We start from the raw sequence: 17,578 nt of genomic DNA on the forward strand, positions 1-17,578 counted from the left end.
AAGACCCACCCGGGAGTTGTGGGCACGCTGAGTTTGGAGCAGCTCCTTTCTAAGGTATTTCTCTCAATCGCCTCCAAGCCAAACTGAGTTCCAGTATTTCCAGTTATCTGCTGGGTAACCTTGAATAAAGCGCTTCATTTCCTAGGCTCTCAAGTCCTCATCTGTTAAATGGGGATGCTAACCCTATTTAAGGTGATTAAATTGAATAATAAATTAGAATTTGTCCAATAAATCGTGAATCATGATCCAAATATTCAATTTGTTTTGTTTGTTTTGTTTTGTTTTTTTGCGGTACGCGGGCCTCTCACCGCTGCGGCCTCTCCCGTTGCGGAGCACAGTCTCCGGACGCACAGGCCCAGCGGCCATGGCTCACGGGCCCAGCCGCTCCGCGGCATGTGGGATCTTCCCGGACCGGGGCACGAACCCGTGTCCCCTGCATCGGCAGGCGGACTCCCAACCACGGCGCCACCAGGGAAGCCCCAAATATTCAATTTTATTCTTATGCCGCATCCTGACCCAAAAATTGGATTATAAACTCCTAAGAATAGGAAGAATCTCTCCTCTGCTTCTTTTTTATCTTCCCTATATGCTGAGGACAGCTTTCTGCTCATAATACGTTTGACCATTTGACATGCACAGAAATCAACCTCCCTTGGAACCTCAGATTCCCGCCCCCCGCAAAAAAAATGTCTAATTTCCATTCCTGATGTCAAGCACAAAGAGCTCCCATCACTTTGACCTAATCCTCTGAGGTTCATCCCTCCAAATAATTGTATTGTCTCTTGCTATGCAGCACTTTGTTACCATGGCAACACATACATAATTGTGTGTGTAAGTAACTGAGGGGGGCTTTCCTGGCCGCCTTCCCACCAGACAGTACAGAAAGCATCCTACCCTCCTGCATGCTACTCTCCCATAGGTTTGCATCAAAACCCTACAAGTTTCTCAAACGTAAATATTCTTTATGCACACTATAGACCAATACACCCAGACAGAATAATACAGTAGGAAAACTAGTAGGGGAGGAAACTGATGGTCTGGGTTCCAGCTCGGAGTCTGATACTAATCGGCAATTTGATTTGTCACAAGGCACTGGCCTTCTCAGGACCCAATCGCCCCCATTGCAAGGAGATGCTTTCCTGCGGCTTAACCCCTACAATGTTCTGTAATAGTCTGAGTGGATTTTAAGCGTCATTTAACTGAGATTATTGAACAAAGCTTCCCAGCATTAAACATTAACACAGCTCTTTTTATATGGCACAGTTCATTATCATGTCAATAAATGATTAATTAGAATTCTCCGTCTGGACCAATAATTTGGCAGGACTTTTATGATTCATAATTTGTGCTGTGTTGTAAGGTTACCTCTCGAAACTGACATACTAGCATTTATTGTTTTTTATTGCCTCTCTGAGGTGGCTTTTGAAGGAGACACCAGGTGACATATGTTTAAAAAGGGTTTAAAAGTTTGATGCAGTTGGAGTAGACAGTACTCATCTAGTGAGGAGTAGAGGACAAGCGCTTCTGTGGACTTCTGTGAGAATTTGAGCAGAAAAGCCAGCAATGAATAATTCAACGGTCTGTTTGGCCAACGCAACAGTTTGCGATGGCGCGTCCTGTGTGGTGCCAGAGGATGATTTCAACACCACTCTAAGTGTGGTCCTGAGCACGGTCTTAACCATCCTGTTGTCTCTGGTGATGTTCTCCATGGGATGCAATGTGGAAATCAAGAAATTCCTAGGGCACATAAAGCGGCCATGGGGCATATGTGTTGGCTTCCTCTGTCAGTTTGGAATCATGCCCCTCACAGGATTCGTCCTCTCAGTGACCTTTGACATCCTCCCCATCCAAGCTGTAGTGGTGCTCATCATGGGATGCTGTCCGGGAGGAACCACCTCCAACATCTTGGCCTATTGGGTTGATGGCGACATGGACCTGAGGTAAGATATCTAAACCTCCCAGTACTGCAATCACATTGAATTAATCTTCTCAGAAGCCTATGGCATTGTGAATGGCCGTCTGATCTGCCATTGATCTAGGGTCCAGCTAAGAACTGAAACAGGAGACGAAATGCCTTGACTCGCCTTCCTATGCAGCTCCTTAGCTCTGCGAATTTAGGGGTTCTATTTTGTGTTTGTGTTTTAAAATCTAACTCAGTTAACAAGGAGTTGTATAATTGCTGTTTCTCTTTGGGAAAAGAGTCAAAGTTTTTCAAAAAAAGAAATCCTTTCCAAGCCACAAGCTGCAGCTGAGAAAGTTTTCCTTGTTGGTATCAGAAAAAAAGAAAAACAAGAAACACTTTCTTTGTGGTGATCAGGAGCTTTGAATGCAATCGTGAAACTAAGTTGTTCATTAAAAGTTAGACCCTAGGATGAGACAATGGCCAAGCACAGCCAGTTTTTTGGACAAGCTTTTTCTTGGTCTAAGGTGTAAGAAAGATTTTGTACATTTGCTTCACTTCTACTGGCATTAAACAAAAAAAAAATAAAGAAAGAAAGAAAAAAGAAAACCTCTACAATAGCTTTTTTAAAATTATGCTTACCTTCCTATAAAATAAACAGAAAATGGTTTCTCTGCTTCCCACAGAGTAATCTAAATTGCAGTGCTTGCCCAATTCATCCTATGCCAGTCTGAACTAGCACTGGAAAAAAAAAAAAAACGAATAGGAATAAGACAAAGCAGTAATGCAAGGACACCAGGAATTTTAACGCTGCAAGTTGAATAGACAAATGTCTTTTTCCTTCCCTCACCATTCCTCATTTCCTGTGAAAGGTATGCCTTTCTGCAAACCTGCCAGGTGTCAGTGTAACGAGTGCTTATTAAATACTGTACAGTAGGCAATGGGCTCTGTGCATCACGTTATAACAGTCAGAAGCAAGAAGCTCATGTGTAAAAATGTCAGACTGGATTCCAGGTTGATCCAGTGCCTAGTGGGCAACTGGAAGCCTGCCACCTGAGCCCGGCTGGTGAGGATTTCTCCAGAAGCTTTAGAAAAGCCATACAAACGATATACCTTCATGTGACATCTCTCTCCCATAAGGAAATACCATCTCTTCCTTGCAATAGATTTTTTTTCTAAGGAAAGTCTTGTGAGGAGCAAAGGATGGCAAGTGCGCTTCAGGTTTAGTTAATCTGTGAACCACCCTATAGCGATAAGGCCTTGCTAGATTTCAACTTGGTGTGACCTGGGTGAAGGCACAGAGGTGAGAATTCTACAGGCAAGTTGAGGGGAGTGAACTGAACTGAATACAGGACTTTGCCACCAAACATCTTTTACATAATATTTGTAACTTTTTAAGAAAACAGAAGAGTCTTGTGCCTCCACGAAATGCCACACGTGTCATCATTCTGTAAGACAGAAAAGTGTGTGTGATGCTGAGTTGAGCAGCTACTGGGGCAGATTCCCTTCTGGGGGCTGAAACTGTAAAAACCTAACCTAAAAACTCTAAGTTACACTTTCCTGTGGTTTTAAGGAAATCTTATTTCTCTGTAAACAGGAGATGATTATGTAATCTTATCTCCCTCGCATAACAATTCCTGTAAGACATAAGAACCAGAATTAGAATTTGAAACCTTGGTGGAAAACCCCCAGCTGAATCAGTATAGGTGAATCCTTCAGCAAGTCCTCTAATGGGACACGTGGCATTGAAAATTGTTAATTTTCATTCTAGAAAGTGTGCACTCCACAGATCTCCCTTGTCTTGTAAACAACACCAGCACACATCCAGTGCAGTCATCACCTCTCTAGCAACTTCACCTATCCGGAACTCAAACAAGACCCAGTGAAAGACTCTGCACACCCAAAGTAAATCATTCTTCATCTCATAGACGTTCCTCACACAGCACCCACTTACTCTCCCAATTGTAAAGCTCTAAAACTTTTTCCCAGCACAGAGGATGAAAAACAAGAAGTAGGGTGGAGCAAATTGTTAGAAGGGGCAGGCCTATGTCCCACAGCAGCCAGTGGCCCCAAAAGCATGACTGCAAAGGAAAAGATCAAAATGCCTCCAAAGCGAAGAAGCTAAGTCAGAAAGCACAGCAGCTCTGCATCACTATTTTAGGGACAAACAGCTCTGTAAGCATATCACCCAGAAGACATCACCACATTTTAGTGGAACACGTAATAACGATAACCCATGATCACTGAAAGGACGTTAAATTATGCCTCTAGGAAGATGATGACCTTATGCATTGCACATGTTAGAGGAAAAACTGTTGAAATATTTCTTCAGAGCAAATTAAGAAAGTGACACCTCAGCTATCGGGAAACAGTTTTCCAACACTTTTTCTTCTTCTGGAGTGAGCAGTGGATAACTAAAGTCTCATGATCATTTATGTAGATACAATTCTATCTACCCTCTGTATTTCCGATCCTGTCCTCTTGGAACTTTACCTTCTCCATTTCCACTTGAACTCTAGTTGAATTCTAGTTCCACTTGAATCTGCACTAGTTGAGCAGATACCATATAACACCGGCAAAACAACTCCATCTGGCTTTAACTTCCTGGATGTGGTTCCTGGGAGAAACCGAATCATCTCCCCTTCACGCTGTCATCTCTTCCCAAACCTGGGAAACCATTGCATTCTGCAGTCTCTGGTGACTTCAACACAAACACACACACACACACACACACACACACACACACAAATAGCAAAAAAAGCAGACCTTACTAATGGAATCCTTGCTCATTGTAATACAGCAAGTAATATTTCAGCTCCTTCTTAGACCACTCCAGCCTAGAAAGTTGTGGGAATCTGATCCGTGAACAAGTATTTTCACCTGTTCTAGCTCTGCCGTGGGCACATTATGAACAAAATGTCTCAGGGAGAAATGAAGGTGGTGCTCTCAGGTGAATTTGCTGGTGGCCCACAGTTTGGGGAACAAACACAGAGACTTCCACCCCCTTGTGTCTTCTGTATACCCAAAGACTCCCCATTTTTTAATCTTTCCTTTCTTTAGCAATGGCCTCGGTCACACCACACAAGGATTTTCCTTTCTTTATTTTTTAAAATTTTTGTTGGAGTAGAGTTGTGTTAGTTTCAGGTGTACAGCAAAGTGAATCAGTTACACATACACATATATCCACTTCTTTTTCTTTGGATTCTCTTCCCATACAGAGTATTGAGTGGAGTTCCCTGTACTACACAGTAGGTCCCTATTAGTTACCTATTTTATATATACTCGTGTGGATATGTCAGTCCCAATCTTCCAATTTATCCCTCCCCAACCTCTTAACCCCTGGTAACCCTAAGTTTGTTTTCTACATCCATGACTCTACTTCTTTTTTATAAATAAGTTCATTTGAATCCTTTCTGGAGATTGTCATACTGAGCGAAGTAAGTCAGACACTGAAAGACGAGTATCATATGATATCGCTTATATATGGAACCCATTATCCTTTCTCTGACTTCTTCTTTGGGGAATCCCTGCCTATGCATCCTTTCTTCAGTTTCCCCCAGTTCCTTCACTGCTATGCACTGTCTACACTCCCTTTGATTATTTTCTAGATTTAAGAGTTTCTAAGTTTTCCTACTACAACCTTTGTTCTTTTGCCGAATGTTGTTGTATTTTTCATCTTCCAACTTTGTGTTCACTGTTATTTTAGTTGTTCGAAATCCCTGACCCTCTGGCTTATCACAAATTCAAAGCAGTTCTTCCCATTTCAATGACACAAATGTCCAGCTCCTCTCTGATCTAAGAATTAATCCAACACTATTTGAATTCCCCTTTATTTTCCCTCAGAGGAACCAAGCTTTGTTTTGCTCTGCAGCATTTCTTTTTATTTACTAGCTAACATTTAGTGGACACTGTTAGGGGCCACTCACAGTATAAGTCCTCTAGGTGTATTTTAATCCTCAAACTAATCCTCTGAGGTTAGCACTATTATTTTCTGCCTTTAATAGATGATAAAATTAAGGCTCCTATCCTTGACAGAGGTCATAGTCAGTACACGTGAGAGTCAGAATCGGAATCCAGACCTATTCACTTAGCCCTGTCCGGACTCTTAACCTCTGTTCAACACTATTTCTATCAATCATCATGTCTCCGCCTTCTAGCCCCACCTGTATACACTTCTTTTGATCTTTCAAACTTGGTGTTTCACTTCTAATATGATTATAATCTTTGCATTCCTTATCACGGACTTCACCAAATTCCTCAACATTCACTGAATTCTCATTTATTGCTTCCAAAAAGAAAAAAGAAGGAAAACAATTCTCCCTGGCAATGAATAGGACTAAGGAAAGAATTTAAACCAAGAGATTTTTTTCTGATGTTTTCTCTTATTCCAATATAAATGCAGGGTATAGTGTTTCCATTGTTGACATCTTTGCTCTTTGTAGAACTTCAAATTTTTTATGTAAAATGATTTTTCCTTGCTAATTTTTTCTCCTACATTGTTCCTTAAAATCGTTTATCTGAGTTGGTTTTCATCTCATTTTGAGTGGCTCTGGCCATCTTGCCTCTTGCCTCTCTGCAGCATCTCATGGTCAATGTGGCCACTAAATCTAAACCACTCCCTTCTCCAACTCCGGTTTTGTCGCTTCTCGTGGGCTTTAAGAAACCATTCTTGCCAAACTCAAGCCAGGACACAACTTCATAAGTTGTCTTAGCAATGAGACCAGAATTGAAGCTTTCAGAAGGAAATTTGAAAGAAAAACAAGGGGAGAAACAGACTTCCTTCTAACAGTTGTTCTCATGGTTTAAAACAAAAAATGGTCAGCCTTCTCTTCATTGTGATGCAGGTAATGAACACTGCCCCCTTCTCCACCCCCATCCCATCATCTCCACTCTGGAAAGCATATTGGATGCACTGGAATAAAAGTAATTTTATTATGGGGATAACTTTAAATCCATCCTAATTTATTTCTTTAAATAAAAGATGAAAAAGAGAATGGCAAAGGAAGAGAGGGGAAAATCAAACTCCAGGATCTTACTTATAAGTGGGACAAAGCACTATTCGTAACAAATTAACTTATTATTCTGGTGTGGAACTCTGCCTTTAGCATCCTATTGCATATCTAAATTAAGTTAACGTGTCACCATAACAGATCGAACTTCTTGGAAATGCTTTACATACATCCCCAGCACTGGTTATTGTTACACAATTTTAGCTCTACTAAGACAAGTATTTTTTTCTAAATCCTTTAAACATGTCTTAAGCGACTTCATTCTGGTTTTTAAAAAAATGATTATTATGCAAGGCAAGCCCCCTGATAAACACCGCCCCATCCTTCATTTTGCCAAAACTGCTTAGTTAGATGCAATGAAACGAGCTTCCTCACCTCCAGCTATTTTCCTTAGCAATGTGCAGGGTGGTTTGTGGTTTTGGGTTGTTTTTCCGGAGGGGAGGCAGGTGTTGTAAATAACTTAATATTTCCTTGAAGTCCACATATAATTCCTTTAAGAACTTACTACTCTGATAGTCTCAGTGCTACGGCTATTAGAGAAAGGGCCTTTCAGAAAAATCTCTCTAGCTTCCTGATTCTGTATTATGCTGAAACACAACACAGACATACACACACACACAATGGCTGGATAGGATTAGGGTTAGGGTTAGAGTTAACTGGCTTCTAATGAGCGCCTTGCGTTATTCTAAGTACTGGACTCACTGGGTCCCTTAGTCCTCACAGCCTATGAGGTAGCGATGATTATGATTTTTTTCATTTCACAGATAAGGAAACTGGCAAAGGGAACTCAAGTAAATTACCCATAGTCATAAACGTGGCCACGCCTGCTTCCAAGCCAGCCAGTGTCTGGCCCAGCCGTTTAAGGGCTCTGTTTCCCAGGAAGAGAATATGCCCCCATACACAGGGCACTTTTCAGGGACCAAAAGACCCGCTACCCAAAACCTCTCCTCCATCCGCTGCAGTAGTGCTAAAAATAGTATCACTCCATGCCCTCCACTCCAAAGCCAAAGTCCACTTGCTCAACCGTGTCCACTCGCTCAAATACTGATGCTTCAGGAGGAGCGCTACCAGACCCTGGCGCTACTGGGCACCATCTGCTAAATTTCTTAGCAGAACTAGAACCCAGGCCCACCCTGCCTGCTTGCATGTTTTCCTTGGTTTTTGAAGTCAGCTTCCTCTCCTTCTCTCAAGCTTCGGGCGTTAGGGGAATAATTTGTCTGCTTTAAGGAAAGACATTGAGGCTTCCTCCCTTGGACGTGCATTCTCCTCCAGGGGCCATGGAGGCCCGTCTCATCCCGAGCAGACACAGCAAAGCCCCTGATGTCTTGGCGGGTATAAATGTGTTTGCTGTTCTCTGATCGGAGGTTCGAAGGGTGGCATGTCCAAACACCTTGTACCTTGTTTAACAACGAGTTTATACAGTCACAAAGTATCTTCTCTGATCCTTGAGAACCAATGGGGAGGGAGGGGTGGCACAAGACAAAGTAGAAAGACACGAAATACAGATCTCACCATCTTGCCCCCGGTGTGGCCCTGCACAGACCAGGGTACGTGTGTATTTCTGTCCATCGGACCGGATGGTGCTGCCGGCGGAGGGTCTTTGGCAGGACTTTCTAATCACGCACCGAAAAATGAAACCACCTCTCCCGTAGAAAACCCAGGTGGCTGTATCACCCTGCCCGTTTCCTTTCAGCATCAGCATGACCACATGCTCCACGCTGCTTGCCCTGGGGATGATGCCGCTGTGCCTCTTAATCTATACCAAAATGTGGGTCGACTCTGGGATAATCATAATTCCCTATGATAAAATAGGTAAGTCATTCCTCCACGAGATTGCTTAACCCGGCCCTCCTCCCCTCTGCTTGTCCCTGGGTAGATCCTCAGGCCAGGCTCAGACCCAGCTAGACCTTACTTCTCGCACCAGCAGTAGTTTGTGCCCAGTTAGGATTTCAGGACAAGTCTCGTCTGCGTTTGAATGAGGATTGGCCGAATGTGAATTCTAAAGGTTGACGCCGTGGGAGAACTGGTTTTGTCCTCCACTGAAATCACCAGGGAGGTGCTGACGGAATGGACCCCTGTGCACAGCCATCTGGACCTGAGGAGGCTGGGGCTGCCGATGCACAGGAGGCTCTGTCCTTCCCTTATCCCAGGGCGCAACTGGTCCAGGGTGCTCCGGAACACTCATATTGAACAAATACAAAAAGCATTCTATTTATGGTTTCAAAATAGGGCACCCAGTAAGCAATGGCCACGAGAACCCTCCACACATAAATAGTGAGTTCCATGAGAAACACACTATTTATAACCCTCCACTGGGAACCACGCTGTGATTCAGAAGTTGATCTACTGGCCCAGCTTGTGTACCAGGCCCTGGGAGTCAAATGTGCAAGTTATATCTCTGTCTCCACTCAGCTCCCAGATGGTCACCCCCAGTCCCAAAGGGCTTTATTTCCTGTTTCTGGGAGAACAAATATTGGTGGGAGGTTAAGTCATTGGTGGAACATGGGGTCAAGGGCAGGACAAGATAGTTCCTGGTCTACCCAAACCAAGCATCCGCTAGAACCACGGTCATCAAAGATGAGATGTAAGTGAACTAGTACCTCAGTACCAATGGCCAGCTACTTGACATGCTAAACAGTCTTTTTTCAGCTGACCTTGCAGACCAGTGTCTCCCTGATGGGCTGCCTCAAAGAGGTGCAGGGGTCCTGTGGAAGGGAACATGTGAGCAAAGACTGAACAGTGCCTCAGAAAGATGTTTGTAAACAGGATTCCTGTTGACATGGGAAGCTGGACTGGATGGCTTCCATTTCTAAGAAAAACTGTTTCTGTGATAAAAACATGATTCGGGTCTACACAACTGAGTTAGAACAAACTTTGGAACACTCATGGGGGACAATCTGTTTTGCAATATTTTCACACAGAGTCTACTCTATTCCTACCATGGCCATTAGACATCCTCCCCACACATACAGAAAAGTGGTCCTTTTTGGCACACCTTGTTCAGTGTGAGATTTCTCCTCACGTGGTCCTTCTACAGACCCCAGGGAGCTCCTTCCTATCAGATGTCATCTCCTGCAAGCAGGCTTTAGGGTGACCCTGTACAGCCACCTGCCTGTGCCTCATGCTGCTCAACTCTCAGTCTGCTCCCTGGGAGGACACCTTCCTTCGAGGAAAAGAGCGCAGTTTGCTTGAGTGGTGTGCACTGTAGGCCTCTCATAGAATGTGTCTGCTGAATGAGGAGTTTTAATTCTATATTATTTGTTGTTGAAGAAAAAAATGTAAGCCTTAAAATAGTCTCCTCTTGATAGTCATTCCCTCCTGGAAAATGCCCCATGGCAATATTGGGAAATTCTAACTACAGTGTGAATGACTGATAGCACCTTCTTCAATGTGAATAAATTTTGAAAGGAAGAGAAAGTGAGTCATTAGTACCTGAAAGGAGGAAAAGGTCATCCTATGAGGCATAAAGGGCAAAAAGAAAAGAAAAAAGAAAACAGAAGGGGAGAGAAATGAAGAGGAAAAGATAAAAAGTTTTAAAATGAGAGTTTGAAAAAACAAAAGTATTAACTCCGCTTAGTCACCATTTTGTCCTTGTCCTTTTTCCAACCTAACCTTCTTGCTACCCTTTAATGTAGAAAACACACAACCTGATTAATTCACAAGATGTTTTCGATACTTTTCAATGAGGCAATTAAGTAAGGCTCGGGGTATGTGCTTAATTTGTCCAAGATGACCAAGGAGCTGGAAATAAGCCTCAGCCTGCTCTCCACTCTGCTCCGTTGGCCGGCCTATTGGGCCCAGTTTCCGTACGGTGCTCATCATGTTCTGATGATTCAATAAACACCCCCTGAGCCCCTTCAGATGGTGACATCTGGATGGAGGAAGGAGGCACCTTGCGCAGCTGGTACCACTGCAAACACTGCAGAAAGCTCCCATGCCACCTCTTCCATCCCCTGCATGTCTAGGACCACAACCCGTGTATCCACTTTCCCATCTGATTCTCACAACAGCAACATGCATTAGACATAATTCTACCCACTTCACAAACGAGGAAACTGAGGCTGGGAGGCTTAAATGATTCACCTGGTTCTCACAGTTTGCGAATAAGGTTCAGCTCCGAGTCTGTCTGGCTCCAAGTTCTACCCCGTGACTCTGTTTCCCACTCGCTTTTCTTCTTTTTTCTTTGTCCCTTTCTTCCCTCCTGTACCTGCCGCGTAACCTTGATTACAGACCAAGCTATGGTTCGAACAGTGCAACTGTAAGTGATGCTCTCTCGTCTCAATGGACAGGCATTTGCCACAGAGAGCTCAGGCACGTGGGGAATAAGAAACACAAATCTCTAGGCCTCTGGAGAGTAAAGAATTCCAGGTGGGAGGCACACACTCTGAGTGGGATGAAGGGCAAAGAGTGTCTTTCCCAGCCAACTTTGAGTCCCGGAAAATCTTTATCCGGTCTCGTCTGGTCAAGAGGGGAAATGCAATTCTGCCATTATCTTTGGCCACTGGTCCTGCTTGTGTGTTTATCTGGTAGCCTTGGGCTGCCCCCAAGAGATTAAGACTCAGCAAAGAGGGGCCAAACACGGGCTGGGCTGCCTTTGCACAGATCCAACACATGACAAATACATTACCAAAACCTAGCCGCGCTCACATTCCAATCACAGTATTGGCACCCTGATTTAAGCGACCGCAGTGCAACCAATTTGTATCAAGACGGCTTTCCTTTAAGGCCTACAAACCTCCATTTAGGGAATAGTCTGGACACCCAGAGGAGGAAGTCTCCTCCCAAAGTAGCAGGATGTAAGGATACCCAAAGGGGATTCTTCTGCGGGCTCTAACCAGCACATCCATCAGTGACCTTTTTCATTTCCTTTATTCCACCATTTTCTCCTTACTCTTTCATCCCTAAATTTTTTTTTTCTTTTTCTACTCTTGGTACCCTTAGCTATTACTTAATCCCATTGAGTAATTTCTGGGAAAAAGTAATTGCAGACCCTTATATCCCCAGGACGGCCAGAAGGCTACAAAGACATTATGTCTTCATCACTATTATATTCATTCTAAATTGATATTTACAGCCCTGGAATCTAGAATCCATTTCCTAGTCCTAGTTCAATCTACTCCAATACCAAACAACAACCACTCTCAGAATTTCATTATTCAATTCCACTTTCTCCTACTACTTTAAAAGGATGTTTGAAAAAGAAACAGCCTGTGAGAAGTTAGAAGTTGTTTGGTGCCATATTATATAAAAGCAGCCATCGGACAAATGAGTGTTAAATAACATGGAGAAACAAACCACATGTCACAAGAACAGCAGCAAGTTTAACACAGAGAAACTGAAGTATGACTCTTTTATCTGGCTGGGTGAGCACATTCCTGCAAAGAATTATAATTACTTGAGAGGTCGACAAATATATTATCTCATGGAAAATTTAAAGCATGCTTTTTCAACCTATTCTTTCACTTCTCTGCTGCAGATCTGAATCACCCAAGTCAGTCTTAACCGGAAATCATTAGCCACAGGATGCCTGGAGAATTTTGAACTTTTTTTCTTTTATTTCTACTACCGTGAAGTAACAGACAGATGTTAAATATCATCTTTGTACACCCCAAGAATACACACACACACACACACACACACACATACTTTGAAAAGGTATTTTTCCTAGGATATCAAGATCCCAAGGCCACATAAGCCAAGATTCTGACAAACTGAAACTAAAAGATATTGATTGGCAGTATAAAGAACTCTAAAAAAAATTAATCCAGGATTTAGGGAAAGGACTTATATCATCAATATTATCAATCTTCCACCAGAAATATTGAATTATTTACTGGAGTAGATAAAGAAGTAGAGTTGGGGGGTGGGTTGTTTTTTAAATTATTTAGTGTATTCAGGAAGGGAGCCTGATCTACCTCCTAAACGTTTTTTGGGGCCGCTTACTCTTGTTTTGCTCTTTCCTGTGCTGTATTCTGTTGATCAAATTGCCCTCTGTCACCTTCAGGTATATCTTTGGTGGCTCTTATTGTTCCTGTTTCCATTGGAATGTTTGTTAATCACAGATGGCCCGATAAAGCCAAGATCATACTTAAGGTAAGTGTGCCATGCCACAGGCAGCATGGTCAAGTGCCCCAGAGTGTGCACTGCAGCGATGGGTCTCTCCATCTACTGAACTGGTTTTTCTCACTGTATTATAAAGCCCCTTCTAGAGGGTCTTAAAGTTATTAGACATGCAGCCCACTCTTCTAGAACACCCTTGAACCTAGGGGTAAGACAGGAATTGTCTTACCACAACCACAGGGCAAGTTTCTATCCACGCTTTGAGATTCCCAATTCAAACTTTACCTCTTGGTTTTATTCTACTCTGTACACTGACAGCACTTTGCTTTTATCTCTGTTATGTGGGTTTGTATTATAAAATATATCTAGACAGCTGTCTTAGAAAAGAAATCGTATCTTTCTTATCCCTGTATCTATATGGCCAGTTCTGTACCTGGCAATTGGTAGATTTTATATACACATTTATACATACATAAAAATAATAATATATAACTATATATATATATGATGATATACATAATTAGCAACAATTCATTCCCTTTTACCAACTATATTCTAGCCACCTGATGGAGATAGACAATATAGATGATACAGACAAATATAGACATGGATAGATTCCACTTCTCATGGGGGCAAAATAAGGCACTTGGTGTCCTCTGTTTCTCTGGACCAGAAAAAAAAATGTTAACATCCCCGATTTTTTTTTAATGTGAAAAGGAGAAAGCAATAACAGTGTTTTGTTTGTCCATGCCTTTTTAACTTTTATAGAATTTTATCTCCATTTTCTCATTATCATAACAATCATAAAATGTGACTCAGGTAAGATTTCATCCTCAATTACAGATGAAACATCTAAGACTCAGAGAGGTTTCATGATTGACCTAAGGAAGGCAGGCAGGAGGACTTGAATCTGGAAGCCAGCTCTTCTAGTTCTTATTGGAGTGGGTTTTCTTCCTCTCTGACAAGGATAATTTGCAACTAGAACATCTTCTTCAGGCTGAGTACGGACTCTCAATTGGTCCTGTTAATCTTCTTAAAGATTAAACCGTGGGAAAAGCCCCAGCATTTCTGGTGGGTCTACCGCGGCCGTCAGGCAAGGGTAACACAGAAAGGTCACTTATTCTCACTTTCCCAGAGAGAAAGAGATGCTTAGGCTTCTTCTCTGACAAGAATATTTGCATTTGCATTGCCTCACGACTGCTGCATCTGCTTGTGTCTTTCTTGCAGGTTGGGTCCATCACAGGCGTCTTGCTTATTGTGCTCATAGCTGTGGTCGGAGGAGTACTGTACCAGAGTGCCTGGATCATTGAGCCCAAACTCTGGGTTATAGGAACCCTATTTCCCTTGGCCGGTTACTCCCTAGGGTTTCTTCTGGCCAGAATAGCTGGTCAGTCCTGGCACAGGTATGGTGTTTTGGTAAATCAGACTAGGAATCTGCTTCTGTAATAGCTGCTGTATTTGTTTGCTAGGGCTGCTGTAACAAAGCACCACAGACAGTGGCTTAAACAACAGAAATGTGTCTCCCAGTTCTGGAGGCTAGATGTCCAAAATCAATGTCAGCAGGATTGGCCCTTTTGGAGGGATAAAGGGGATCCGTTCCAGCCTCTCTCCTTGGCTAGTAGATGACCATCTTCTAGCTATTTCTCTCCACATTGCCTTCCTTCTGTGCATGTCTCTGTGTCCAAACTTCCCCTTTTTATAAGGACACCAGTCATATTGAATTAGGGTGCATCTGAATCACCTTGTCTTAACTAATCGTATCTTTAGTGACCCTATTTCCAAACAAGGGCACAATCTGAGGTACTGAGGGTTAGGACTTCAGCATATGCATTTGGGAAAATACAATTCAACCTACAACAGCTGTACATACTGATGCAGATTCAAAGTTTCTCACCTGTAATAACATTACCCTATTTCTGAATACATCATTCTATACAGACTCATTCATCCCTAAATTATGCAAGTCCCCCAGAAAGGAAACACTGACTGCCTCTGTTTCTGTTCAGATCCTCCTGGACCATTCCCCCTAGGTGCAAGTTGGCCTCTTCCATTGTCACGCGTCCTTATTCTCCAAACAAAGTGACTTCAACCGAAGCACCCAGGTTGGCCTTGTGATCCACAAGGGTTCCTCAGGCCAGAAACAGGATGCACTCATGATCCACAAAGTGCTGGATATTAGAACTTGTTTTAGCATGTATGGGCTTTCCTCTCCGACTAGAGCATCAGAATCAATAGGCAGAGAGAAAAGCAGGTGTCGGAGCTGGTACGTGTATGAGGTCAGGGACAAGGTGGGAGGTACTGGACAAGGGAAAGGGTGTGATGTGAGTCAGGCTGACCCACCACTCACCCACGGTGGAACCCCACGCCAGGCACTTACTCTTCCTTTGATTTTCTCATCTGTAGAATGGGGCCAGTAATGCCCACCTTGCAGATTTTTGATCAAGATTTAACCAGAAGAACAAAACCAATTTAACAATAAAACAACTATAACAAATACTCTCCCTTGAGTGTTTTCTCAGCCTCTGCTCTGTGCTCTGCTCTGTTACCAAGGACATAATTAAAAAGAGTGACATGAACCCCCTCTGCCATTTATGGAACATTAATATAAATGAGCCTGCTCCTTTCAGATATATTTTTTAATTTTTATATATATATTATATATATATACACACACATATACATATATATATCTGCTTTCAATGTGTATATATTTATTCAACATTTAATTTTATTTTATAAAGAAATATTTAATCAATATTGTATTTAATAAGGATATATTGCTTATTAATAAATGCTATCCATATACTAAATATAATATAAATAATCTCTGTGTATATATGCACATATAGAAATAGATGACACAGATACTTCCACTGCTCAGAGGGCAAAATAAGCTAATTGGTGTTCCTTGTTCCTCTGGACAAGAAAATATTATAATCCCCAATTTTTTTAATTTGAAAAGGAGAAAACAGTAACAGCGGCTTCGTTTACATAAAGCTTTTTAACTTTTGTAGAGGTTTATGTCCATTTTCTCATTATCATAACGATCATAAGGGTGACTAGAGCAAGATTTTATCTATGTATATGTAGAGAAAAAGTGATAAAACATTTATATTATAATGTATTATCTAATAATATGTTAATGAGTTACATATTTGTTTAATATAAATAAAACTATATAGTGAATAAATACATACATTAAAAACAGATATATGTATATGCACATACATATGTACTTGTTCTCATATCTGCTTTTTTTCCGGAGTAAATATTTTTTTAAATTGAGGCTTAATTGACAATGTTGTGTTAGATTCAAGTGTACAGCAAAGTGATCGTTATACACATATGCATATTATTTTTCAGATTCTTTTCCTTTATAGGTTATTACGAGATATTGAATATAGCTTCCTGTTCTAGACAGTAGGTCCCCTTGCTTTTCACCTATTTTATATATAGTTTGTGTATCTATTAATCCCAAACTCCTAATTTATCCCTCCCCGCCCCCCCGCTATCCCCTTTGGTAAGGGTAAGCTTTCTACGTTCATATCTGCTTTTTTTTTTTTTTTTAAACATCTTTATTGGAGTATAATTGCTTTACATTGGTGTGTTAGTTTCTGCTTTGTAACAAAGTGAATCAGTTATACATATACATATGTTCCCATATCTCTTCCCTCTTGCGTCTCCCTCCCTCCCACCCTCCCTATCCCACCCTCCCTATCCCACCCCTCTAGGTGGTCACAAAGCACCGAGCTGATCTCCCTGTGCTATGCGGCTGCTTCCCACTAGCTATCTATTTTACATTTGGGAGTGTATATATGTCCATGCCACTCTCTCGCTTTGTCACAGCTTACCCTTCCCCCCTCCCCATATCCTCAAGTCCATTCTCTAGTAGGTCTGTGTCTTTATTCCTGTCTTACCCCTAGGTTCTTCATGTCTGTCATACAGAGTGAACTAAGTCAGAAGGAGAAAGACAAATACCATATGCTAACACATACATATCTGCTTTTAATGTTATACAATAACAAAGCAAAACAAGTACACCCCAAACAAACCAATGAAAACACAGGTTCTCGGAACATTTCTTTCAGGTGCCGAACAGTTGCTCTGGAAACAGGGATGCAGAATACACAGCTGTGCTCCACCATCGTCCAGCTCTCCTTCACTACCGAGGAGCTCAACCTCATATTCACCTTCCCACTCATCTACAGCATCTTCCAGCTCATCATGGCAGCAATATCCTTAGCACGTAAGGAACACTGATCATCACATTTCATTGTGATGTGCTTCTTTGAGAAATCCTGGAGTTGCTAGTATGGCATTTTTTAATTCCCTTTTTCTGGCAGTGAAATCAACAGGTGGGAAAGGCCACCGATAATATTATCACAACTTCCCGACTGCTGATGAAAAAAATTATAATCTTAACAAAACGTTCTAGTAAAGGGTATTTTTAAGTGAAAAGTAAGGGAGGTTGATTCTCTCCACTGACTTTCTTTTTCTCAGTAATTAAGGAGCATATTAACCTGTTAGGACCATTTTATAGTGTGCCTTCCTACCTGCTTCCAGGAACCCTGAACTGGTCATTTTTCTCAAATCATCATCTTGATATGCT

General features: G+C 42.0%; 1 protein-coding gene across 1 annotated transcript; it reads left to right on the top strand.

Annotated features, from left to right (window-relative positions):
* The first annotated feature begins 1,526 nt into the window (after nucleotides 1-1,526).
* On the top strand, nucleotides 1,527-17,351 carry SLC10A2 (solute carrier family 10 member 2). Its single transcript, XM_029210386.1, has 5 exons — nucleotides 1,527-1,940; nucleotides 8,603-8,721; nucleotides 12,914-13,002; nucleotides 14,197-14,372; nucleotides 17,058-17,351. Exons 1-5 carry the CDS (start codon nucleotides 1,564-1,566, stop codon nucleotides 17,227-17,229), a joined length of 933 nt encoding a protein of 310 aa, XP_029066219.1. The 5' UTR covers nucleotides 1,527-1,563; the 3' UTR covers nucleotides 17,230-17,351.
* The last annotated feature ends 227 nt before the right edge of the window (nucleotides 17,352-17,578 follow it).

The sequence above is a fragment of the Monodon monoceros genome, unplaced genomic scaffold (assembly GCF_005190385.1).
Source record: "Monodon monoceros isolate NGI ecotype Baffin Bay Population unplaced genomic scaffold, NGI_Narwhal_1 Super_Scaffold_8, whole genome shotgun sequence".
NCBI classification, from domain to species: domain Eukaryota; kingdom Metazoa; phylum Chordata; class Mammalia; order Artiodactyla; family Monodontidae; genus Monodon; species Monodon monoceros.

Excerpts from the sequence above, each read along its gene's own strand:
- SLC10A2 (XM_029210386.1), top strand. The coding sequence starts at position 1,564 with ATGAATAATTCAACGGTCTGTTTGGCCAACGCAACAGTTTGCGATGGC. Across the intron at positions 1,941-8,602 it reads GATGGCGACATGGACCTGAG|CATCAGCATGACCACATGCT; the intron begins GTAAGATATCTA and ends GTTTCCTTTCAG. Across the intron at positions 8,722-12,913 it reads AATTCCCTATGATAAAATAG|GTATATCTTTGGTGGCTCTT; the intron begins GTAAGTCATTCC and ends TGTCACCTTCAG.